Source organism: Elgaria multicarinata, chromosome 13, assembly GCF_023053635.1.
Source record: "Elgaria multicarinata webbii isolate HBS135686 ecotype San Diego chromosome 13, rElgMul1.1.pri, whole genome shotgun sequence".
Classification (NCBI taxonomy): domain Eukaryota; kingdom Metazoa; phylum Chordata; class Lepidosauria; order Squamata; family Anguidae; genus Elgaria; species Elgaria multicarinata.
The window spans coordinates 24,421,918-24,448,563 of record NC_086183.1 but is presented as its reverse complement, the minus strand read 5'-3'; the positions used below and the strand labels follow the sequence as shown (position 1 = coordinate 24,448,563).

General features: G+C 48.2%; 1 protein-coding gene across 1 annotated transcript in view; it reads right to left on the bottom strand.

Annotated features, from left to right (window-relative positions):
- Positions 1–2,651: 2,651 nt before the first annotated feature.
- LOC134408389 (free fatty acid receptor 3-like) overlaps positions 2,652–26,646 on the bottom strand; it is a 33,178-nt gene continuing 9,183 nt past the window's right edge. Inside the window, exon 2 of the mRNA XM_063140648.1 lies at positions 2,652–3,640. Within this exon, the coding sequence (XP_062996718.1) occupies positions 2,652–3,640 (989 nt within the window). The remainder of the gene's footprint in view (positions 3,641–26,646) is intronic.

Below are 26,646 nucleotides of genomic sequence, written 5' to 3'. Positions count from 1 at the left end.
GATCCAGTGTCCTTTCAGCTTTGCTGCCAGGCTTCATCTTGTCACCCCTGGGTCACCCCCAACTCCTTCTAAGTCCACTAGAGAGTCTCACCGTGGGGAATTTTTCTCAAGTTCCCTTCAAACCTGGAGCCCGCCTTGCTCTTATGCAATAACATTTCTGGGCACCCCAATGTCTGAGATTCCCGGGATTTTGCAAGCTTTGTTCAAATATTTCCCAGAAATATTTCCTCTCCTTTCTCCTGCCATGTGAGATCACCACAAGTGCAAAGGAATTCCCTCATAGAGTCTCTTTTATTATTTAAAATTATGTTCCATATTGTGATGACGGCGATTCGAAATACATTAAAATTCAGACAGCAGATCCAGATTATGCACACTTAAAAAATAATAACAACACAACAACAATCAGTGCAAACACATGGAATGCAAGTCCTTGTTTTCACATGTGAGCATCACAGGACTTAAAGAGTTCACACATTGAAATCACAATTCTCTGCCTTCAATGTCCATTTTGTTTCCTTTTCTCTCTTCTAAACGTCTTCAGTTTCCCTGTACTTTGTCCTCCTATATACCCGTGTCCGTTTTTAACCATTATTTTATGCTTACCACCACCTCCACCACATCTTTCTTAGCAAATGGGAGCCATTGCATCCTGCAATTCCTGGGTTGGATCCAGATTTAGTCATCCTTAGAGGAGATCCATGGAAACTGATGGGACAGGTTAGATTTAACTGAAATCCCACGAATTCCAATGGGTCTGCTCTACGGATGACTCCATCTGGATCCAAGGCACTCAGTGCTATGGAAGGGCTTCCTCAGATGTTCACCAGGGAGGCATTAGCAGTTCCTATGAGGTCAAACATTCCATTTCTCCCAGTTCTTCAGAATGGCTTGACACTTTATAACAGTGGTTCTCAACCTTCCTAATGCCGCGACCCTTTAATACAGTTCCTCATGTTGTGGTGACCCCCAACCATAAAATTATTTTCGTTCTTCTCTACACGATCCATTGTCATGGGATGGTTTGCTAATGAAAATAATACGTAACAATAGCTTTAATATAAAAGATGATACATGACATAGTTCAGTCAATACAGTTTCCTAAGACCATCCAAAATATGTGTTTTCCAATGGTCTTAGGCGACCCCTGTGAAAGGGTCGTTCGACCCCCAAAGGGGTCCTGACCCACAGGTTGAGAACCGCTGCTTTATAAGGAAGCACTAAGGCAGGAATCATTGAGTTTCACTTCCGTTTCCAACTTGTTTTGTAATATGCAATGGGGGAAGTGGGCCTACAACTTCATCCATTCCTTTGGGGAGAATGTGTAAAGCTACATTTCATGGGTATTGGCTTCCCCTCCTCTATCCTCCTCCAACAACTCTATTACCTGCTGTTGTCTATTTTAAAAATGCTCCTCACCCATTCTAGCTTGGAAGCCTCATTTCCTCAGAGTACCCATTTCCACACAGGAAGCCAGAAAAGGGTTTGAGTACTGTAATGCATATATCAGTCCTTTATCCAGAAGGGTACGGGAAACAGGGAGGAGTTCAGAGTCCCATTATTCCATTCTGGAAACTCTCATTCACCATTTTGTAGGAGGCATCAGCATGGAGGATTGTGGTTTTGGTGGCTCATACTTAGGGTGACCATATGAAAAAGAGGACAGGGCTCCTGTATCTTTAACAGTTGTATAGAAAAGGGCATTTCCACAGGTGTCATTTGTATGTATGGAGAACCTGGAGAAATTTCCTCTTCATCACAACAGTGAAAGCTGCAGGAGCTATACTAAAGTGACCAGATTTAAAAGAGGGCAGGGCACCTGCAGCTTTAACTGTTGTGATGAAGAGGGAATTTCACCAGGTTCTCCATATATACAAATGGCAACTGCTGAAATTCATTTTTCAATAGAACTGTTAAAGATACAGGAGCCCTGTCCTCCTTTTCATAGGATCACCCTACTCATACTTAGCACCTCACCTTGCCTTAAGCCTTCTCTGCCACCACTTCTTCCCATCCCTCCCCCTTCCTTCAAATTTATCTGACAGCACTAACAGCATCGAGGGCATTGGGAGCCAAGGGAACTGCATTTCCTATGGTTCCCAGTTCATTGCATGCTGCTGTGAGAATCACAATGGTTTTGAGGTCTCTACAGAGGCCCTCTTGCAAGCCACTTCTATCACCAGTTAACTTTTGGAGACAGAAAAAAAGGAAGGAGTGGGAGGAAAGCCTCATGGGTAGCAAGATCAATCATGGCTTTGGCAGGGAGGTCTCCAAGCTTCTGGCTATGAGGCCTAGACTCAGAATCAAACAATTAATGTATGCTGACCAAATTGTTGTTGTTCTTATTGTTGTTTGCAGAAGCCGATTTTAAATCAGGCTGCAATGGAGCAGAACTCACCCGTCACTAGTTTTAGGTTTCAAGAACCAAAGAGTGAGAAGACTGGTTCTGGTTCCTCAACCTTGTGATGCTCAGAGTCATTCTCTCCTCCAACGAACCCAGAAGTGGAGACATGACAGTTATAACAACATGAATAACCTGGGAGGTGCAGTTTTGGAGGCCTGCAGCTATTTCAGTAAACCTCAGAACATATTTTGCACTGTCTGCTAAGCCTCCAGGGAAGGATAGAGTAAATGTCCATGGAGAAGGGTGGTCAGAGCTTGGAACAGTAAACCAGTTCTGGAGAGCCTGCTCTCCCCAGCTTCTCAGTCCCTCTGCAGAAGAGCTTTCGGATTAAAGAAGGCAAAGCACAGGTCCTTTCTACACGCGTCAGGAAGCCCCAACACGAATGTTGCACAGCAGAGGAAGAGAAGTAGAAGATGATGGGGTCTAAGCAGGCATTGAAGGTGCTGAGAAGCAAGGCCGTGTTCCTCCACTTTGGACTCTCCCAATTGATAAAGCCAACCACATGGGAGACATTGTAGGGTGCGAAGCAGATGATGAAGACAGCTAAAGTGGCAGCCACCAGCCCCACGGCCCGGTGCTTTTTACTCTTGTGAATGTGGGGTGAGGACATCACAATCCTCATGAAGCCAAAATAGCAGAAACACGTGATCAAGGATGGCACTAGGAAAAGGACGATGCCCAGCTCCAGGCGGACAGGGAGCAGGGTGGTTAGCTGCGCCTGAGTGAAGTTGTCATAACAGATGTCATCGGATTGGTCACTCGGTGAGGAATAGTTGTCCCGCTGAAACTCAGTGATGTACACAATGCTGCAGTGGGCGAATGAGCAGACCCAGAGGCCCAGGCTAGCTATGACCGCATAGGCTGAATTGCGCCTCATCTTGTAGTGGATGGGATAGGCCACGCCCAAGTAGCGCTCCACGCTCACCGCAGTGAGGAAGAGTGTGCTGGAGTAAATGGTGCTGAAGTAGACAAGGCCGCTGAGAGGGCACAGGAAAGTGGGGAGCGGCCAGTGGTCAGCGGTCACCTCGGCCACCTTGAAGGGCAAGAAGGCCAAGAAGAAGATATCAGAGAGGGTCAGGTTGAGAAGGAGGACACAGTTGGGTGTGGCCTTGGTCTTCAGCTTCTGGATGAGAGCACACAGGACCAGCAGGTTGGTGGGGAAGCCAGTGAGGATGGTGAGCAGGTAGATGGAAAGGTAGGTGCCCCGGGCTGCATAGCTGAGAGACATGCTGGAAGCTTTTCACCTGGGTGGGTGGGAAGAAGAGACATGTGAGAGCCAGTTTGTAGGTTAAGGAAGAGAAGGAGTGGGAGATTAGATTGTAAGCCCATGCGGCAGAGTCTTGCTATTTACTGTTTTACTCTGTACAGCACCATGTACATTGATGGTGCTATATAAATAAATAATAATAATAATAATAATAATAATATATCCACTCCCAAAAATTCTTAAGGACATAAGAATGTAAGAAGAACCATGCTGGATCAGACCAAGGGTCCATATAATCAGCACTCTGTTCACACAGTGGCCAACCACCTGTCGACCACAGACCACAAGCAGGAGACAGTGGAACAGCACTCCCCTGCCCATGTTGCCCAGCAACTGATGTATATAGGCTTACTGCCTCTGATAGTGGTGGTAACACACGGCCATCAGGACTGGTAGCCATTGATAGCCTTCTCCTCCAGGAATTTATCCAACCCTCTTTTAAAGCTATCCAAATGCATGGCCGTCACAACATCTTGTGGTAGCAAATTCCATAGTTTCACTATGTGCTGCATGAAGAAGTCCTTCCTTTGATCTGTTCTGAATCTCCCACCAATCAGCTTCATGGGATGACCCAACTGGGTTCTAGTATTTTGGCAGAAAAGCTGCTCTCTCAGTCACACTTTCTTCTTAGATATTCCCTCTAGAAATGTGGAAGGACATTGGCTCAAGGTCCTGTAGCATTTATTACAGGGATCCCCCCATGTTCACACAATAGGGTCTATGCGATAGGGCGGAAAGTTAAACATCACCAGAGAAGAGACAATGGCACACACACACACACCCCAAAAAAGGGGGGAAGGTGACACCACCAAAGTGAATAAAATGTGCATATGAAGCAAATTTCAAAGTAATTACTAAAAAGTAAATAGAAATACAATATATCAGTCACCATAATGGGGAAGACTGTGACCTGTGTACCTACTCCTTCTCCAAGCTGGGTGCTAACTGTTGATGGCCATTTTTATGGCCCCTACTCTGCTCTCCCTTCTTAGTTTTTTTTTTAAAAAAAAAACTTTACACTGGACTTGGACTGGAAAACCTTTCAAACAGAGGACTGTCTTTGGTAAAGTAGGCCATGTGGCCACCTTAACATGAGTTCTGCTTCTACCGGAGTGTCCGCTTCTGTTTGTTTTCCAAGTCTCCTTTAATCCACCCATGAAAAAGAGAGAAAGAGAGGCCTTAGCTAGATCTAAGGTTTATCCTGGGATCATCCCGGGGTCGTCTGTTCCTGCTCCTGGGATATCCTGTGTGTCATTTACATGAACAGGGATGACCCCGGGACGATCCCGGGATAAACCTTAGGTCTAGCTAAGGCCACAGAGAGAGAGAGAGAGAGAGAGAGAGAGAGAGAGAGAGAGAGAGAGAGAGAGAGAGAGATCTGATGCTCCCCCACTGAACTTACCATCCAGGAAGGCCCTTCATGAGCAGGCAAGATGTCCAGACCCCCTTTGATATCAGCTGGTGCCTGGAGGATTGCCAAGCACAGGCACCACAATTTTTTATTGCAAAACACAAGCACCCTAGGGAAACAGAGAGAGCAGCCCTGAGCAAACCTGGAGGCGGTTAATTTGTCCTCCGTGGTGGTCTTGAGCAAATATCTGTGCCAGCCCTGCTCAGTTTTTGCCAGATGGATCACTGTGGCTCAGGGATTTTCTATTGTGGATATTTGGGAAATTGCAAACATATGACCTGCTTATCTATCTCTATTCTCTTGTTTTCCCTACTCGCCTTTTCCTATCCGAGGCTTTCATTTCTGCCTCCACATTTGAATCGTTAACCTCCCTACCATTCCTTTTCCATTATCTGGATTGGGAACAAGCAGGCAGAGACTGTCTTTATCTACCTATTTTACATACATGGGTGGGGATGTAGGGATAACACTATTTATTTTAGGAGTGTGCCGAAAATGTGATAATAAAGGTCATTGTGGAATTGGCGTGGATTTACATCATCTCGTCCAGCTTGGCAGCATCCCCAGAAAAAGGTCAATGAGGTATTGTGGTTTATAAAGTATGCAGCTCGAGAGCCATGTGTTGGGATAAATTCAATTCCGCTATAGGTTCTGCACCACACAGCTGGTATAAACCATCCTGGCTTGCTTGGCATCATGCCATGGGTAATCATTGCCTCCCCCCTTCCCTTATTTCCTTACCTTTCCTGGCTTTCCGGGTCAGTCATCACACGTTTCTTATGTGATGACCCACCAGCCTTGCGAAGTCATCCACAAAATTATTTGCAGATATATTTGTCAGGTATAAGTCTTCAACAAGGCTGGAAGAATAGTTTTGGAATGTCTGTGCAAGCGGGTCTTTGTCAGAAGTTCCCACGGGAGTAGCTTGCTCACTCCCTGTCCCGGCCTTAAAGGTGCTAGTTCTCTGAGAACTAATACAGTGTTTTACAAAGCTGGGAGCCCACTTGTTGAAGGAGTCCCTCAGGCGGTAGTGTCACCTTGGTGGGCTGAACAGTGCCACCCTAGGCATGAGGTACAGGTCAGAGATCTCATCTGTCAAGTAGCTTTTGCTCCAGATTATAAGTGAGGCTCTCGTATCAGTTTGCCAGCACATGTAAATGCCTGAGAGAATGACCATGCACATGGTAATATTTGCCAGTGAGCCGGTGTGGCGTAGTGGCTAAAGTGTTGGACTGGGAGTCAGGAGATCCGAGTTCTAGTCCCCATTCAACCATTGAAACCCACTGGGTGACTTTGGGCCAGTCGCAGACTCTCAGCCCAACCTACCTCACAGGGTTGTTGTTGTGAGGATAAAATGGAGAGGAGAAGGATTATGAAGGCCGCCTTGGGTTCCTGGGATGAAAAAAGGTGGGATATGAATGCAATAAAGTAATAAATAAATAATAAATAAATAAATTATTAGACCACATTTCCCCGCCCCCCATCCATTCAGAGATACCCATGTTAGCCGAAGGAAAATCAACTTTCATAAATGTCTCCCTTTTCCTAGATTCCAAGGGCGGCTGGTGCACACTGTGGTTGGTGGGGCGAAGCCCAGGCTAGCAGAGGTGAAGCCAAGGGGCCATCAGAGGCGGAGCCAAGGGGCCATCAGAGGCGGAGCCAGAGGCAATTTACCCATCTGCCACAGTTGCTTTTTGAAGACATAAATGACCTTGTTGCCTTCTGGCATAAGACTTGCTAGACATAAGATTTTGCAACCCATAGACAAGAGGAGCTTTTAACAACAAAAAGTCAGCCACCCATCTGGCATAGGCTGCGGCCCGATGGAGAAATTATTTGGTAGCAAGCAGCACACAAATGTATTTCCATTGATGGGCAAATTCTGTCTCATAAAAGTACTCAGGATTTGCATTCCAGTGGGGGGCAGGGAAGGAGGCCAAAAAAGGGGTTGGGTCAAAACACCAGCACATTATATGTTAAAGCTCTTCCGGCTAGTAACTAAGTCTTAGGAGAGGCATTTCAACATTTCAGAATGCAAACAGAGGTTCACAAAACAAGGAAACCAGGAAATGATTGGTGGCTGGGGGAAATAGGGTGGGCCCTAGGAAGGGAGTGACAAAGAGGTGAATTCTGGAGGGACAGACTGGGACTCCAGGTAGGGCAAATTTGGCCTGTGTTCCTCAGGTTCAACACCCTCATCTCTTCCAACACCCCTGATCTAGTCCAACATCCTCTGCCATGCAGTGGCCAAACAAATGATTCCAGGAAGCCCATGAGGCTTATGGATAGCGGGGGCTGTGGCTCCTATGTCAATGGGGTGGTAAATCCTCTCTGAGCTTCAGTCAGGACCAGTCAGGACTCTAAAGCAGCTATCCAATGTACTGAACCCATTTTGGGGACAGGGGTCAGCACTTTGAATGTTGACTTTAGAGTTTGAACTTGTTCTGATTGAAACCCAGAATGGATTCACTGCCCCACAGACATAGGAGCCAGCAGCCTCCATTGCTGAAGACAGTCACCCTCCCTTGCCATTACAGTCAAGCAATTTGTATGCAGTTAGGGTGACCATATGAAAAGGAGGACAGGGCTCCTGTATCTTTAACAGTTCTATTGAAAAGGAAATTTCACCAGGTGTCATTTGTATATATGAAGAACCTGATGAAGTTTCCTCTTCATCACAACAGTTAAAGCTGCAGGAGCCCTGCCCTCTTTTAAATCTGGTCACTCTAGTATAGCTCCTGCAGCTTTAACTGTGGTGATGAAGAGGGGATTTCACCAGGTTCTCCATATATACAAATGACACCTGCTGAAATTCCCTTTTCTATGCAACTGTTAAAGATACAGGAGCCCTGTCCTCCTTTTCATATGGTCACCCTATATGCAGTGGTATACTGCCTATGACCATGAAAGCTCAAGAGGGCACATATGGCCCCTAGCAGTTTATCCTTACAACAACCCTTCAAGGTAGGTGAGGCTCAGAGATGAGACTAGGGCCAGATCTACACCTTGTGTCAAGCCATTATGAATGTGGAATAAAAAGTAGGATATAACACTATGAAAGCAGTATATGGAATGAGGATTGTGCCCCAATAGTTATCAGTGCTCTTCAATACTGCTATAAAGCAATAGTGTAGATCTAGTGTTGCCCAGAGTCACCCAGAAAGCTTTGTTAATGAGCATGGATTTGAACCCACATCTTACTGAGCTAAGGCCAACATTCCTGCCATTCCACTGCACCAGCACGGCCCTCACTATATAGACACATGCATATTAAAATGTAGGGGCAGGTTGTAGAGGAGTTTATAGCAAAAGCTGCCATGTCACCTGGCAGAACTGCTGAATCAGTATGACTCAGGCTGACTTATCATGCCTGCAGTTCCACCTTCTGGCCATCAGCTTTGGCGGTGCTAGAGAGTAGGTGAATTCATCACCAGAGTTGCGCCAGTCTAGTCAATGGGATCCGGAAACCAAATTTACGATGCAAACAAGAGAGGGGGAAGATACCCGTTTATTGGAGATGTCTGTGCAACTTCACCAATAAGCCTCTGAGAAAGCAGAGAGAGGGGTCATGGCAGTAAAAGAGGGCCAGGAGAAACATTTCCCATGACAAATGGTGACCCTGGAACTGTGGCAGGGAGTCTGCCTGAACTGTAGGGAAAGCTGATCCATCTCAAAATTGCTGTTTGCTTTGGAAATGGGAGCTTTATATCTTGCTGATTTGGTTGTGTTATGTCTCTTTGTCCTTATCTGTTTACATTGCGATAACAGTGCGGAAGTTTGCCATGGCTTTTCCGAGGAGCGGAAAAGAACGGCTGCATCTAGGGAGTCAGCGAGATCTCAGCCCAGAGATGCTAAACCGGTGTCTATCGGTAGTAATGAACTGGATGAGGGCAAACAAATTGAAGCTTACTCCAGACAAGACAGAGGTGCTCCTGGTCAGTCAAAAGGCTGATCAGGGAATAGGGAGTCAGTTTGTCCTGGATGGGGTTAAGCTCCTCATGAAGACACAAGTTTGCAGCTTGGGTGTACTCCTGGATTCAGCCCTGAGCCTGGATGCCCAGGTTTCAGCTGTAGTCAGGAGTGCATTTGGACAGTTAAAGCTAGTGCGCAAACTGCACCCATTCCTTGAGATGGCGGACTTGGTCACGGAGACACATGCCTTAGTTACATCCAGATTGGATTAATGTAATGCGCTCTATGTGGGGCTGCCTTTGAAAACTGTTCTGGTTCAAAGAGCTGCAGCCAGATTGTTGACCAGGGCTGGTTACAGGGAGCACACAACTCCCCTGTTAAAACAGCTCCACTGGCTGTTTCCGGGCACAATTTAAAGTGCTGGTTATTACCTATAAAAGCTAGGGATGTGCTCCGCTCCGATTAGGAGCGTAGAAGCAGTAGCGGATTGGCCTGCTCCGCCTTACCCAGAGGCGGAGTAGGAGCGGACCGCGGACCCCCTAGAAGCAAGGCGAAGAGAAGCGACCATTTTTCGGAGCTCCGAGTTCAGGCGGAGCGCTCCGGTCGCCATCTTGAAAACATTTCGCCATAGGATTGCATTGCGGCAAATAATCGCGCATAACTACGTTGTTTTTGAAGCTATCGTTCTGGAAATTCTTGTGCACAGAGAGTCGTGGATGGGGGTCATTTTGAGACCACTCTCACCTCTCTGCGTGCTGTGGTTCACGTGCAATATTTTTTTAAAAATCGGGGCAACCGCGGGGCTCAAACTGCGTTTCGGCTTTTCGCCCATAGGATTGCATTGAGGGAAAGAATCGGGGATAACTGGGGGGGGGTTTAAGCTATCGTTCTGAAAATTCTTGTGCACAGAGAGTCGTGGATGGGGGTCATTTTGAGACCACTCTCAACTTTCTGCGTGCTGTGGTTCACGTGCAATATTTTTTTAAAAATAGGGTCAACCGCGGGGCTCCGTTTCGGCTTTTCGCCCATAGGATTGCATTGAGGGAAAGAATCGGGGATAACTGGGGGGGGGTTTAAGCTATCGTTCTGAAAATTCTTGTGCACAGAGAGTCGTGGATGGGGGTCATTTTGAGACCACTCTCAACTTTCTGCGTGCTGTGGTTCACGTGCAATATTTTTTTAAAAATCGGGGTTTGGGTTTTTTTTATTTTTTTATTTTTATTTTTTTGGAAGCGATGACAGGCACATTCAACTCCCAATCCTGATGAGAATTCATCTCCTCAGAAAGCATCCTCCTCCAATCCCAGCGTTGGAGGGGGGACTAAGGCAGACCCACCCTGAGAACTTTCTGTTTTGTGTCTCTTTGTGGGTTGGCGTTCGTGGAGGGAACACTTACTTAGCTAGTGCTCCTGCTTTGGAGATAGATTAATTTAATATAGGTTTAGTTTGGCGCGTGTGTGTGTTTGTTTGCTTCTTTCTGACTTGTAGCTTAGTTTGCCCTGTGTTTTCCCCTTACTTTGATTTAATATAAACTTTATTTTTGAATTTTGGAGTGTGTGGTTGGGTTGGTTGGGTTGGTTGCCCCCCCCCCTTCCCTGTATTAAAGCCTGACTGTTCTGCTTTTGTGAAAGCTTTCTTTTGAAAGCATACACACAGTTTTTGTCCCATTTCCCTACATTTATATTCTTAAACATATTTTATTATATTCTTTCACATAGTCCATTAGTATATATTCTCATACATATTATATTAGTATTCATATTTTGTTCTTCTTATAGTAGTGGTTGGTTCTTTTCCCCCCTCCCCTCTCTTAAATCCTGATTGTGTTTCCTTCTATCTTCTATATACCAAATATACCAAAAAAATTGGATTCTCTTTTTCTTCTCTGTGTAACTTCGACGGAGTGGGCTGCTTTTGTCAAGTTCAACAGGCAGCCACAGATTGAGCATTTTGGGGAAAGCATACGCACACCATTTCCCTATTCTTAAACATATTATTATTATATTCTTTGACATAGTCTTAGTAGTCTATTAGTATACATTCTCATACATATTATAGTAGTGGTTGGTTCTTTTCCCCCCTCCCCTCTCTTAAATCCTGATTGTGTTTCCTTCTATCTTCTATACCAAATATACCAAAAAAATTGGATTCTCTTTTTCTTCTCTGTGTAACTTCGACGGAGTGGGCTGCTTTTGTCAAGTTCAACAGGCAGCCACAGATTGAGCATTTTGGGGAAAGCATACGCACACCATTTCCCTATTCTTAAACATATTATATTATATTCTTTGACATAGTCTTAGTAGTCTATTAGTATACATTCTCATACATATTAGTAGTAGTAGTATTCATATTTTGTTCTTGTTATAGTAGTGGTTGTCCCATTTCTTGTCCCATTTCCCTACATTTATTAGTAATATTCTTAAACATATTATTATATTCTTGTAGATATTCTTAGTAGTAGATATATATATATATATTAGTATATTCTCATACATATTAGTAGTAGTATATTTTATTGTTCTTGTCCCATTTCCCTACATTTAAACATATTATATCTTCTTATACATATTCTTAGTAGTACCTTATACATAGTATTAGTAGTATTAATATTTTGTTAGTCATCATGAAAAGAGGAAGCAGGCGTGCTGAAAGCAGCAAGGCTCAGTCTGCCAGCAGTAAGCAGGCTTCCTCTCCTCCTGTGAAACTCAAACGGGCAACTCCTTGGCTGACTGCTCCAAAACAGAAGCAGGACAAGCAGCAGGCAGAGCCACTCTCTTCTGCAACTTGTGCCCGGCGTTCTCTTTTTGAGGGTGGGAATGGGAAAAGTGCCCGTTTGCAAGAGGCACGTGGCAGCAGTGCCATTAGAGGAGGAGGAGTATCCCCAACTCCTTCATTCTCCTTTCAGCCCACGAGCCCGATGATGGACCTAGACGAGGTCCTCAGCACAGTGGAGGGGGGGGAGGAGGAGGAGGAGGCGGTGGGCCTCCAGGATGTGGGGGCTGAGGAGGAGCAGCAGCAGGCCGAGGCTCTCTCCCCAGTCTCATCCCACACCCCTGTTTCTGTGGCAACACCAGAGAGCTCAGGCGGGCAATTGGTGGTGTCACCACGGAAACGAAAGACAAGCATCGTGTGGGACCACTTTGAGTTGGGAGCGGATCCCCGCTTTGCTGTCTGTCGCCACTGCAAACTCAGCCTAAGCAGGGGTTCATCGACAGGGCATTATGGAACCAGCAGCATGAAGATGCATCTTAAGAGGCAGCACCAGTCGGTCTTGCTGGGGAAAGAGGCGGGCAAGGCGACTGGTTCCAGGGGAAAGCCGAAGGCGGCGGCTGCTGCTGCTGCTGCTGCTGCTGCTGCTGCTGGCACTTCCAGTCTCAGCTCTCCATCTCCCATCCCCACAAGGGTTAGGCAGGCAACCCTGCCGGAAATGGGGTGGGGGAAGTATGGAACCACAAGATGGCGTTTTCCAACGCCCTCCCAGATCACCACGTCAATCGGTGAGATGGTGGCGTTGGACGACCAGCCATTCAGCCTCGTCGACAACGCAGGCTTCAAGAGGCTGATGGCGCTTGTGGTGCCATACTACAAGCTGCCGTGTCGCACCACCCTGAGCAGGCGGGTGGTGCCTTCCCTGTACCGTTCCTGCAGGGAGTTAGTGCTGGGTCGTCTGTGCCAGGCAGAGGCACGGATGGTGCACTTCACCTCGGACATTTGGTCCAGCGAGGGCGGAGTGCACGCTTACCTGTCCCTGACGGCACACTGGTGGGCAGCCGTGGGGCAGGAAGGATCCAGCACTACAGGGACTGGCAAGGAGGGCTACTGCTGGGCCCTCCTCCACACGCAAGTGATGGACCAGTCCCACACGGCAGGGGAGATTACGGAGGCCATGAACCGCATGGTGGATGGGTGGCTAGCTGGGCAGAAGGTCACCCGCGGTTACATGGTCACGGACGGGGGAGCCAACATGGTGAAGGCGGTGCGCGACGGCGGATTCGAGGGCGTCCGCTGCATCGCGCACGTCTTGAACCTGGTGGTGAGGGATGGCCTTGGGATGGGCAGCAGCAAGCCCAACCTCGGTCCCCTGTCCGGGATCCGTAACCTCCTGGAGAGCTGCAGAAAGGTGGCAGGCCATTTCCACCACAGCGTCAAGGGCAGTCGCTTGCTGCGGGAGAAGCAGGAGGAGTTGAATCTCCCGCAGCACAGGCTAGTGCAGGATGTGGTGACACGCTGGAACTCCACCTACCTGATGCTGGAGCGGATGGTGGAGCAACAGCGTGCCATCCACGACTTGTTCAGGGTCAGGGACATGGGCGTCCACCACCTGGGCAAGCAGCAGTGGGACGCCATGTCCCAGCTGGTGGCGGTCCTCAAGCCGTTCCTGAACGCCACCGAGACCCTGAGCAAAAGCTCTGCCCTCCTCAGCCAGGTGATCCCTGTATGCAGGCATCTCCAGAAACAGATGGGCGACTTTCTGGAGTACAGGGATCCCGTCACCGGCAGGCGCTTCGAGCCCGAGGTCCGCGAAGCGGTGACTAGGCTGAGGGACGGCGTGACGCGGAGGCTGGAGCCCATCCAAACCGACAGGGTCCACATGTTGGCAGCCATGTGCGACCCTCGTGTGAAGGATGGGCTTTGTGGGCCAAATAGCAGGCAGCACTGGGTGGAAACGCTGGTGGGCGAAGTGCGGGCGGCATGGGCCAAGAGGGTGGGGCAGAGTGAGGCAGAGGAGCAGGCCACCCCTCCCCGCAGCAGCACCAGCAGCACCAGCAGCAGCCTCACCTGCATCCCTCCCAGCAGCAGCACAGGCGAGGGGTATTGGGAAGAGGCTCTGCACACCGTGTTTGGGCAGAGACCCTCCCCAGCCACCAGCCAGGATGACGCTGCAACCACCGTGCAGCGTTACCTGTCAGAGCCCATCGAGGACTCCTCCATGGACCCCCTGGCCTACTGGTCATCCCGTTTTCAGATTTGGCCGGACCTGGCGCGGGTGGCCATGGATCGACTCAGCTGCCCACCCACCAGTGTTCCAAGCGAGAGGGTGTTCTCTATGGCGGGCGACATAGTGACCCCTCACCGCTCTCGCTTGGAGCCGGACTTGGTGGAGCAGCTGGTCTTTCTGAAGGGCAATCTCCCCCTGCTGGGATACCCCACCCTCAAGCCCTCGTGGGAGTGACAGGCAGGCTCCCTTTAATTCCACCCCTCCTTGGGTTGGCAGGCACACTACAGTTCAGGCAGGCTGGTTTTTTCTCTGTAGGCACTAGGCAGAGTTTGTCACCGTGCGTGTGTGTGACTGACTGTGAGGGCAAAGCACCGCACTTGAGTTCATTTCATTTCTGTGGCGTCCGGTACAGCTTAGTCAACTCATCCGGATAGTTTTCCACCCAGTTCCAAAAGACTCCATTTATTTATTTATTTATTTATTTATTTATTTAATTAATTACATTTATATACCGCCCCACAGCCAAAGCTCTCTGGGCGGTTTACAACCGTTTGTCCATGATTGACTGCACGTTTAGGTGAGGTGCAAGCAGGGGGCAAGGCAATGCCTGGCACCACCACCACCACTAGCCAGGCTGCCTCTCTCCAGCAGTCCACGGGTCGCCCTTTGGAGTGCCCTGGGAGTGGAAGACGTACTCCCTGATCCAGAAGTATGGTTTTTTGAGAAGCAAACAGGCGAGTCCTCGCCTTTGAGAAGCAACCTTTCACTTGAACTCATGGAAGTCATTGACTTCAGCACAGTCACTACATAGAGGCTGTGGACCTCTGGGTGACTCCATCAGTGTGCTGATTTTGAGAAGCAACCTTTCACTGAAACTCATTCACTTCCCCAATTGAGGGTGAGGGAGGTTACACTCCAGCAGTCCACGGGTCGCCCTTTAGATAGCTCGGGGATCAAATGGAGTCCTTGATCTGTGTGCTGATTTTGAGAAGCAACCTTTCACTGAAACTCATTCACTTCCCCAATTGCGGCTGGTACTCCAACAGTCCACCGAACGCCCATAGCACAGCCACTTAGTGCATAGGGACAGTTTAAGTTTCCTCCTGAGAAGTGAGCACTCACTTCAACTCATGACAGCCATTGACTTCACCACAGCCACTACTGCGGATGCTGTGGTCCTCCAGGATGTGGGGATAAGTAGCAGTCGCTGGTCGAGCTTCTCTCCCCAGTCTCATATGGAGCAATTTTGAGCTCTCACTTCGACTTCAAGTTCAGACACTTGAGCACAGCCCCTACGGTGGAGGCACAGCTGGCCGTGCCTCTCTCCCCAACCACTGACTGCACAGGGACAGTTTAAGTTTCCTCCTGAGAAGTGAGCACTCACTTCAACTCATGACAGCCATTGACTTCACCACAGCCACTACTGCGGATGCTGTGGTCCTCCAGGATGTGGGGATAAGTAGCAGTCGCTGGTCGAGCTTCTCTCCCCAGTCTCATATGGAGCAATTTTGAGCTCTCACTTCGACTTCAAGTTCAGACACTTGAGCACAGCCCCTACGGTGGAGGCACAGCTGGCCGTGCCTCTCTCCCCAACCACTGACTGCACAGGGACAGTTTAAGTTTCCTCCTGAGAAGTGAGCACTCACTTCAACTCATGACAGCCATTGACTTCACCACAGCCACTACTGTGGATGCTGTGGTCCTCCAGGATGTGGGGATAAGTAGCAGTCGCTGGTCGAGCTTCTCTCCCCGGTCTCGTCCCACCCCTCTTCCGCTGTAACCCTGTCTTTGAGAAGCAAGCTGTCACTTCAACTCATGGACTTCCCCTATGTGCGGGTGGTACTCCAGTAGTCGACCGATCGCCCATAGCACAGCCACTTAGTGCGTAGGGACAGTTTAAGTTTCCTCCTGAGAAGCAAGCTGTCACTTCAACTCATGGACTTCCCCTATGTGCGGGTGGTACTCCAGGTGTCCACCGATCGCCCATACCACAGCCACTTTGTGTGTACGGACAGTTTAATTTTCCTGAGAAGTGAGCACTCACTTCAACTCATGGACTTCCCCAATTGCGGCTGGTACTCCAACAGTCCACCGAACGCCCATATCACAGCCACTTAGTGCATAGGGACAGTTTAAGTTTCCTCCTGAGAAGTGAGCTTTCACTTCGACTCATGACAGCCATTGACTTCACCACAGCCACTTCTCGGTGGATGCTTTGTTCCACCAGGATGTGGGTGAGGAGGATTAGTTGCAGCAGCTGGCCGAGCGTCTCTCCCCAGTCTCGCAATTCAAGTTATCTGAGAAGTGAGCTTTCACTTCGACTCATGGACTTCCCCTATGTGTGGGAGGTACTCCAGCAGTCGACCGATCGCCCATAGAACAGCCACTTAGTGTGTACGGACAGTTTAATTTTCCTGAGAAGTGAGCACTCACTTCAACTCATGAAACTCATGAAAGCCATAGACTTCCGATGCAACCTCTCTCTCCTCAGTCTCATCCTCTTCCTCTTCCCCTTCTGCTGTAACCCGTCTTTGAGAAGCAAGCTTTCACTTAAACTCATCATTCACTTCCCCAACTGAGGGAGGTAAAGTCCAGCAGTCCACGGGTCGCCCTTTGGAGTGCCCTGGGAGTGGAAGACGTACTCCCTGATCCCGAAGTATGGTTTTGAGAAGTAAGCTGTCACTTGAACTCATGAGCCTCTGTGCAAAAGCTGTCCTTGTGTGTGTGGTTGTGAGTGTTACTGCAGCTGCCTGTCTCGCTGCGAAAATGAAACAGGCAAGTCCTCGCCTTTGAGAAGCAACCTTTCACTTAAACTCATGGAAGTCATTGACTTCAGCACAGCCACTACGTAGAGGCTGTGGACCTCTGGGTGACCCGATCAGTGTGCTGATTTTGAGAAGCAACCTTTCACTGAAACTCATTCACTTCCCCAATTGCGGCTGGTACTCCAGTAGTCCACCGAACTCCCATAGCACAGCCACTTAGTGCATAGGGACAGTTTAAGTTTCCTCCTGAGAAGTGAGCACTCACTTCAACTCATGACAGCCATTGACTTCACCACAGCCACTACTGCGGATGCTGTGGTCCTCCAGGATGTGGGTGAGGATTAGTCGCAGCAGCTGGTCGAGCTCCTCTCCCTGGTCTCATATGGAGCAATTTTGAGCTCTCACTTCGACTCCAAGTTCAGACACTTGAGCACAGCCCCTACGGTGGAGGCACAGCTGGCCGTGCCTCTCTCCCCAACCACTGACTGCACAGGGACAGTTTAAGTTTCCTCCTGAGAAGTGAGCACTCACTTCGACTCATGACAGCCGTTGACTTCACCACAGCCACTTTGTGTGGGATGCTGTGGTCCTCCAGGATGTGGGGATTAGTAGTAGCCACTGGTCGAGCTTCTCTCCCCGGTCTCGTCCCACCCCTCTTCCGCTGTAACCCTATCTTTGAGAAGCAAGCTGTCACTTCAACTCATGGACTTCCCCTATGTGCGGGTGGTACTCCAGTAGTCGACCGATCGCCCATAGCACAGCCACTTAGTGCGTAGGGACAGTTTAAGTTTCCTCCTGAGAAGTCAGCACTCACTTCAACTCATGACAGCCATTGACTTCACCACAGCCACTTCTCGGTGGATGCTTTGTTCCACCAGGATGTGGGTGAGGATTAGTAGCAGAAGCTGGTCGAGCTTCTCTCCCCAGTCTCATATGGAGCAATTTTGAGCTCTCACTTCGACTCCAAGTTCAGACACTTGAGCACAGCCCCTACGGTGGAGGCACAGCTGGCCGTGCCTCTCTCCCCAACCACTGACTGCACAGGGACAGTTTAAGTTTCCTCCTGAGAAGTGAGCACTCACTTCGACTCATGACAGCCGTTGACTTCACCACAGCCACTTTGTGTGGGATGCTGTGGTCCTCCAGGATGTGGGGATTAGTAGTAGCCACTGGTCGAGCTTCTCTCCCCGGTCTCGTCCCACCCCTCTTCCGCTGTAACCCTATCTTTGAGAAGCAAGCTGTCACTTCAACTCATGGACTTCCCCTATGTGCGGGTGGTACTCCAGGTGTCCACCGATCGCCCATAGAACAGCCACTTAGTGTGTACGGACAGTTTAATTTTCCTGAGAAGTGAGCACTCACTTCAACTCATGACAGCCATTGACTTCACCACAGCCACTACTGCGGATGCTGTGGTCCTCCAGGATGTGGGTGAGGATTAGTCGCAGCAGCTGGTCGAGCTCCTCTCCCTGGTCTCGTCCCACCCCTCTTCCGCTGTAACGCCCTCTTTGAGAAGCAAGCTGTCACTGAAACTCATGAAAGCCATAGACTTCCGAAGCAACCTTTCACTTCAACTCATTGACTTCCCCTTTGAGAAAAAGCTAAGCTCCAGTAATGCACCGTTTTTCCGTGGGACAGCTCTCTTTCGAGAAGCTGCACTGCATATGCAGCAGTGCCATGGCTTTGAGAAGCCGAGACCCATCCCAGCCACCGGGAACCGGAGGAAAACTCCAGCAGTCCACGGGTCACCCTTTAGATAGCTCGGGGATCAAATGGAGTCCTTGATCTGTGTGCTGATTTTGAGAAGCAACCTTTCACTGAAACTCATTCACTTCCCCAATTGTGGCTGGTACTCCAACAGTCCACCGAACTCCCATAGCACAGCCACTTAGTGCATACTAGGGACAGTTTAAGTTTCCTCCTGAGAAGTCAGCACTCACTTCGACTCATGACAGCCATTGACTTCACCACAGCCACTTTGTGTGGGATGCTGTGGTCCTCCAGGATGTGGGGATTAGTAGTAGTCACTGGTCGAGCTTGTCTCCCCGGTCTCGTCCCACCCCTCTTCCGCTGTAACCCTGTCTTTGAGAAGCAAGCTGTCACTTCAACTCATGGACTTCCCCTCAGAGAAAAAGCTAAGCTCCAGCAGTCCACCGATCTCCCGTAGCACAGCCACTACATTTCCTGAGAAGTGAGCTCTCACTTCAACTCGTCTTGTAGTGCGCCCGCCGAGTTGAGCACAGCCACTACAGTGGAGGCGCCTGCCCGCCTGCCTGGGAGCCATCCTTGTGAGGTAGCTGGATCTGCTGGGACTGACTCCCCCACAGATCTATGGCTTACTTGTGCAAGGTACCAGCTTTTCTGGGCCCGCCAACCCATGCCTGCCTGCCTGTCTGCCCGCCTCCCCCGGGGTGCTGCTGTGGTGGGGCATCTGCCAGGACTGACTCCTCGCCTGCTCTGCCCGCCTGGTGCCTGGGAGATGGGCTTTGCGGTTCGTGGCCAGCACCCTCCGGCACGCTTGCTCCCAGTCGTCCTCCTCTGTGCCCCTCAAGGCGTAACTGCTGGCTTAGAAAGAAACAACCAGCCATCTTTGCCTCACTTTGCGCCCACTTATGGGTTGGTTTGCTATGCGTTAGTGCTCAAGCCATCCTTGCGGCACTACAATGCATGCTGCCTGCCTGCTTTCCCTCCCTTCTCCCCTTCCCGCCTTGCAGCGATGGTGTATGTGTCTTGCTTTGACTAAGGGGAGAAGTCCTTCCTGCGCTCACTTAGACTTTATCAAATTCAATAATCCCTTTTTCAAATGTGCCAGAAGATTTAGGGTTATCTCGTGGCATGTTGGGATTGCCTTGGAACTGGCCCCATTGAGCTGTCTGCAATTGCAACTTTAAATCCCTGACATACTGGAGTGTTCAAATTTCAAAAGTTCCCCTAACATCAGGGGATGATGGGATTGCCTTGAAACTTGGTGTCCATGGGGACACATGGGTAAGCTGTCATGGGACCAAAGGATAGGTTTCTAACGTGCAAATTGACGTAGTTGTAGAATGGGACTTGATTTGGGGTGAGTTAAAAAGTTTAAGCCGCGCCAAAAATCAGGGGATGATGGGATTTGCTTGCAACTTGGCGTGCATGTGGACACATGGATAAGCTGCCCTGGTGCCGAGTTTGAGGTTTCTAACATGCAAATTGACGGAGCTATCCCAAGGGGTGTGAATGGGGTGCCCGATTTTCATAAATTCCCCAAAAATCAGGGGATGATGGGATTGCCTTGAAACTTGGCGTGCATGTGGACACGTGGATAAGCTATCATGGTGCTGAGTTTGAGGTTTCTAACGTGCAAATTGACGTAGTTGTAGAATGGGACAATTTGGGGTGAGTTAAGCCATGCCAAAAATCAGGGGATGATGGGATTTGCTTGCAACTTGGCGTGCATGTGGACACATGGATAAGCTGCCCTGGTGCCGAGTTTGAGGTTTCTAACATGCAAATTGACGGAGCTATCCCAAGGGGTGTGAATGGGGTGCCCGATTTTCATAAATTCCCCAAAAATCAGGGGATGATGGGATTGCCTTGAAACTTGGCGTGCATGTGGACACGTGGATAAGCTATCATGGTGCTGAGTTTGAGGTTTCTAACGTGCAAATTGACGGAGCTATCTAAAGGGGTGTGAATTAGGGTTATGGGAGGTGCGTTAGAGGGTAGAGCCGCGCCAAAAATCAGGGGATGATGGGATTTGCTTGCAACTTGGCGTGCATGTGGACACATGGATAAGCTGCCCTGGTGCCGAGTTTGAGGTTTCTAACATGCAAATTGACGGAGCTATCCCAAGGGGTGTGAATGGGGTGCCCGATTTTCAAAAATTCGCCAAAAATCAGGGGATGATGGGATTGCCTTGAAACTTGGCGTGTGTGTGTATACGCCCATGAGGTGTCATGGTGCCAAACGTGAGGTTTCTAACTTCAACGGAAAAAAAGTTGTTTACTTTTTTAGCTTTCAATGCAAGCCTATGGGGGGGCAAAAACGGAGCTCCGGATCCGATCCGGAGCTCCGAGCGGAGCGGAGCGGAAGTGGGCGGAGCGGGGGCGGGGCGGAGCGACCCGCTCCGAAAAATGGCGGATCTGCAAGTGAAGCGGAGCGGGGGGTCCGTGCACACCCCTAATAAAAGCCCTTTACGGCTTGGGTCCAGGTTTTCTCCCATATGAGCCTGCTCATGCTCTGAGATCTTCTGGGGAGGCCTTTCTCTCAGTCCCACTAACATCTCAGGCACGCCTGATGGGTTCGTGGGAGAGGGCCTTCTCGGTGGATTCTCCAAGGCTCTGGAACTCCCTTCCCAGGGAGGCTAGGCTGGCTCCCTCTGTGCTACACTTTCAGAGGCAGGCAAAAACTTTTTTGTTTCAGCAGGCTTTTGGAGCTACTCTGGACCTGTGTTAATGTATTGGATTCCCTCCACCTTTTTTATCTGTTACATTTTAAAAAAAACACACGTTTTTAATTTTACTGTAGGTTTAATTCTATTTTAACTTTTGTAAATTTATATTTATATGTTTTAATTGTACATGTTTTAATTTTGTAAACCGCCTTGAGTCCCAGTACTGGGGAAAAGGTGGGATATAAATAAATATAATTACTAATAATAATAAGGGCAAGCTAAAACAGACCTCCCCAAAGGGATTCTGGGGCAGTAGCCGTGTTTGTCTTCCATTCTGCAACAAGCTATGGAACAAACTATAGGAGACGTTAGCAGTTAAATAAGCAGTTAAATTGGGCATTTTTTATTTTTGGGGGGGAGAAGTGGGGGGCAAAAGGAAAGGCAGCTATGAGGTCCTAATCTGGAACATGCTTCCAAACTATGGACAATACCTTTGGAGGCAAATAGAAGCCTTGTAGGGGAAGGTTTTGAAACAGAAAACTGGTCTGAGGCCCTGATCTAGTTAGGGAGCCCATTTCAGATCAGGATCTTGGGGTTGGTTTTTCTCCAGAATAAAAGCAGCCAGAGTAAGTACACTTATTCCCAACACGTGACTATCATCTAAGTATGTCCATCGCTGGGAAATCCAGTTCTTTTTTTGGCTCGACTGAGTTCCATGGTGCACATGACTTGCTTTGTGTCTGCGAGCCAAGCTATGGGCTGTTTCCCAAATTCCGGTAACTTTTTTTTTGCATTTTTGGGGGTGGGTGGGTTGTACCACAATGCTTGTGAATAACAGAAAAAGGGACAGAAGGTAGGGGAGAATTCAGTTTACTGAGAATCTCTGCAACTGGATTCACATCATACCATGTTAAAGCTCCTACACATTGATTTGATGTTACAGTAACTCAAAGGACTGGGCAGTTGTACAAGTAAAATGTGTTCTGTAAATGTGCATGTGCTGGTTTTTATTGATTTTCTCCTATTTTCCACTTTGTGGGGGGAGGGGAACTTTGCTTTTCAACTGCTTTTCTATCATGACCTTTTACTTTTCTATCATAGCTCCCCCTCTTTTTTTTAATTCAGTAAATGCAGCAAAAGGAACCCCAGTTACTGTTTAACGTTCACTCAAATAAAACCTAGGCGCTTGAATCATGAGTGTTAAATTGCATCCAACTTATTAGCCGGAGAAAGAAATTATCCATTTGTTGACATATGATATCAGACACAGCTAATACCTGCTCTGCTAATAACCGTCAATGGGAACAATCACATGTTATTGTAAGAAGCTAATGAAATGCCCGACATAAATGTGGATTGCAGATTAAAGCTGCTGGTGTTTAGCTCTCTATATACACACAGCTCTGGCTCCACTAGAGCATGGACCACAATTCCTGCCTTCATTTTCCGTCCTTGCTTTTGCTGGATGTGCACTAGAGATGACAGTGACCTGAACAAAATGTTGCTCCTCTTCACTGTTCCAGGCAGTCAGACATATCTTCTTCCAAAAAGACCTTACAACCATGCCCGGCTTGCCTGGGCATGGTGAAGCAATTGTGGGGGAGGGGAGAGAGATGAGTGGAGGTTCACCATAGGCATCCTCCATTTGGTGCCACCGATGTGGGGAGGGGACTGGGAACCCTGTTTATAGAGCAATTCTCCTCCCAGACTTCTCAGCATCTTTTGAGGCTCCCTCCCTCCCTGTAGACATTGTGGGTTCACTGGTTGCCCCCAGGGGGCCAAGTTGGAATTTTTAATTTTTTTTTGCTCTCAATCATTTCTTTTGGGAGTTTTTTTCTTCATCTACTTCACACTGAAAGACAGCAGGGGAGTATTAACTAGGCTAATTGGTTGAATTTGGTCACATTTTGACTGGGGGCAGGCATGCAGTCATCGGGAGCAAGGATAAGGTTGGTGAACATTCTTAGGCACCGTTGTGGTGATTGGTAATACCTGAGGCCCTCAGCTGGGAGTCCTGCAGCACCAGATGACAGGATAAGGGTTACCTCTTAGGCCAACCTTACTCACTCACTCACTCAGAGTTTTGCAACCTGAGGGGGAGTGACATCAGAAGGCCTACCTACCCCAAAAGGGGAATCCTGACAGGTGGTGATAGACACGCATCATTGGATCACCCAATCCCAATCATGGCCAAGACATTGGCCAAGATAGGATGCCCGCCGAGGCCTCCATCTTCCTTTGCAGGTATTCATAAATAAATGTGGCCCTATTTTAAATCCAACTTCTTGTCTCATCTCATTATTTCACCTTCCATCCACAATATTCTTCCATTCTTCCATCCAGTTTTCTATCCTCCCTCCCAAACAATCAATCAGCATTTCATGCTTACCAAGCATGCTTCTCACCGGACTGTTTGAGATCCCCCACCCCCCAAAAAGAGGATGATGTACTACAACTTTCAGGGCTTGCTAAAACTTCCCTTTTGTGCATGTGTGGTACCATTTTGGCTATGTATGCAATGACACTCACACCTGAAGATCAGAAACCGAGGGATTGAGGCATTTACTCCCTATTCAGAAAAGTATATTAGAGAGATCCTGAGATGGAAATTTAACCGTGATGATGTCTACTGTAACAATATACACCAACGGTCAAACAACATTGAATGTGCATGTTTTTAAATACTTTGAACAACAGCTGTGGGACAGGAGAAGCAGAATTAGGACCAAGGGTCATGGGGAGGTAATTATTAGCCCTTTCTCTGCACACTGTGATCCCCCAAAACTATTAACTTTTGAAGTTTCCCTCTTGGGTGTAGGAGTATCCACCTCTGGGAAATCCAGTTCTTTTTCGGTACAACAGAGTTCTGCAGCGTTCACTTTGTGTTTGAGAGCTAAACTGAATGAAAAGCTGTTCCCCAAACTGCGGGATTTTTTTGCTCATTTTTACAAGTTCTGAAATGCAGTTCTGCTATTACTGCCGAATTTGCGCAAATTTGTTTGTAATTTCAGAACCAAGTTGCAGAACCTTCCATTTTTTTAAACTGCAGATTGAGTTGGGCACTGTAACAGGAACCAAAACAATGTCTGGGTTGAGAGAGCCTAGGAAAAATCATCAAACCCAAATGGATCTTTCCATCATCCCAACTTGGGGTTAATAACAACTTAAGGCAGAGTGAGTGGGGCTGCAGTATTCAGATGGAGAAATGGTTAAACTCCTCCCTGCTTCATGGCATTGTCTGAATCCTAATTCTATTTAAAGCATAATAAAAAAAGAAACACACATTAAATACTTAAACAACAGGGTTTTGTGGTGCCCTAAAGACAAATAAGTTTATTACCGCATACACTTTCATGAACTAGAATCCATATGCCATAATAAACATGTCAGTCTTTAATGTTTTGCAAGATTCCTTGTTGTTGTTGTTATTGTTTGTTGCAGCAGATGAACACGGCTGTCCCTCTGGAAATGAAATGCCTCCACGCATTTGTCATAACACGCTGCTTGGCCCTAACTAAGCAAAGGCAAAACAAGGAGACTGGTTTATCAGGTCCTGATAAGGATAGTTGGAGTATCTAGTTTCCCAGCCATTTAATGTTGTAGGGTTGCTAAGGAATGGCTAACAGATAGCTGGAGTTTGACGCACAACTACACAGACAGAGGGCCCTGGAAGAGGCCATGTGAGGAGGACTGAGGGTGGCAACAGGCATCCTATGCAGCACATCACTTCTGGGCTTTGCTTCCTGGACAAACTGCCTCCCCCAGCCTGGAGGTATCATCACACCATCAGCCTGCCCAACCAGGCCCATTTTCTCGACACAACCCATCCGGGACTAACAGAGCAGTCGACAGAAGGAGATGAGCAAAAGAGGTGGCAGGGATAGAATTCTGCCAGATCAGATGGCAAATTGTTTCTGGCTGCGCTGGTTTGACCCGTGGACTCATTATAAGCTCAGGAGCGGAAATTGCTGTGAACTTAATTCTATTGTCTTTGTCCCCAATAAGGTGAATAATGCATTTCCGGACAGTTCAGCTACATGGCTGGGTTGATTCACTCCTGGGATGGCATGACATACCCTGAGTTTAATGCAATAACTGCAGGTAACACTGGTGAATTTACTGTCACAATCTCAGGGGACCCCTTAACCAGTGGGGTAGTGCTGAGACTTTTTGATTAGCAGGGACACTGACCTCATTTCCCACCACCCTCAGAATTCTGTTCCCTTTAAGCTTAGCTGCAGTAATCCTCACAGTAGCTTGGGGGCTGAAGGGAAATGATTTTTTCCTGCAAGGATAGATTGTTCCCTGTTGTAATGTGAAGTATTTTGGGGTAGCTTGGCCTTGAATGGGCAGTTAAGACCCATTTGCTTTTTAAAAGACCTGCTCCTTGAAAATGAAAACTCTAAGAACCAAACAATCAAATGTATTATGGTCATAGACCAGGGCCGGATCTACACTACTGCTTCAAAGCAGTTTTATAAAGCTTTATAAGCAGTTAAAGCACTTTATAACTGTTATAAAGTGCTTTAAAGCAGTAGTGTAGATCCAGCCCAGCAGAGTCCAAGAACTGGTTTGTTGATATGGGTCCATGAAGCGGCTTGCCTTTTTATTTTATTTTTTTACTGTCCATGGGAACATGATTTTTTTGGGGGGTGTCCCATGATGAGCACCTGCTCTTCAAGATTAATCACTACACCACTGATCAGCAAGCTTGTTGACTTCAATGGTTTGAATCAAGTTTTCTCTATCTGCTTCTGTTATTTTCTAAACATGACTGTGCGCTAGATTCCAGGAACAGTTTTATTGTATGATGAGCTGTTGCAGTGGGGATCGTGTCTCCTTCCAGGTGTTGTTGGACTACAACTACCATCAATGGTGAGGGATGATGGAATTTGAAGTCCAATGAGGTGAGGAGGCCCATATGGTCCCCATCCCTGCTCTAGAAAGAAAGCACCACACCACAGCTTGCTGGGGAATGAGTGCTGAACCAAAGCACCACTGTCATACCCCAAACTTCATCATCTGCCCATTTTGGCAATTTAGGAGACTGAACAGCAGCACAATCATGCTAATCCCTATCCTACTTGTGAGTTTCCTGTGGGAACCTGGTTGTCCGCCGTGTGAACAGAATGCTGGACAAGATGAACCCTTGGTTGATCCAACACAGCTCCCCTTGTGTTCTTATGACGCCTGTTTTCTTCAATGCAAATTTGGCTTCTGACTCAGGAGTCATCAGACTGAGAAATGAGGCATCACTTCCCCATACAGACATTGCCTGGTACTAAACATTGAGAAAAACAACATCCAGCAGGAAAGAGGTGTGTGGGTGTGTTTGTATGTGGGCACGGACAAATGCATCTACTACCCTGTTTTGTATCTGGTTGTAGTGTGCCAGACTTCCAGATGTGCCAGACTACAACTCCCATCATCCTTGGCCCCTGGCTGTGGGTGATGGGAATTGGAATCCAGCACACCTGGAGGGTGCTGGGTTGAGGAAGGTTGGCCTATGGGGGAAGAGTGAGGTGCAGGGCCACTGACAGACATGTGGAAACCATGTGCCACTCTCAGAGGGAGCT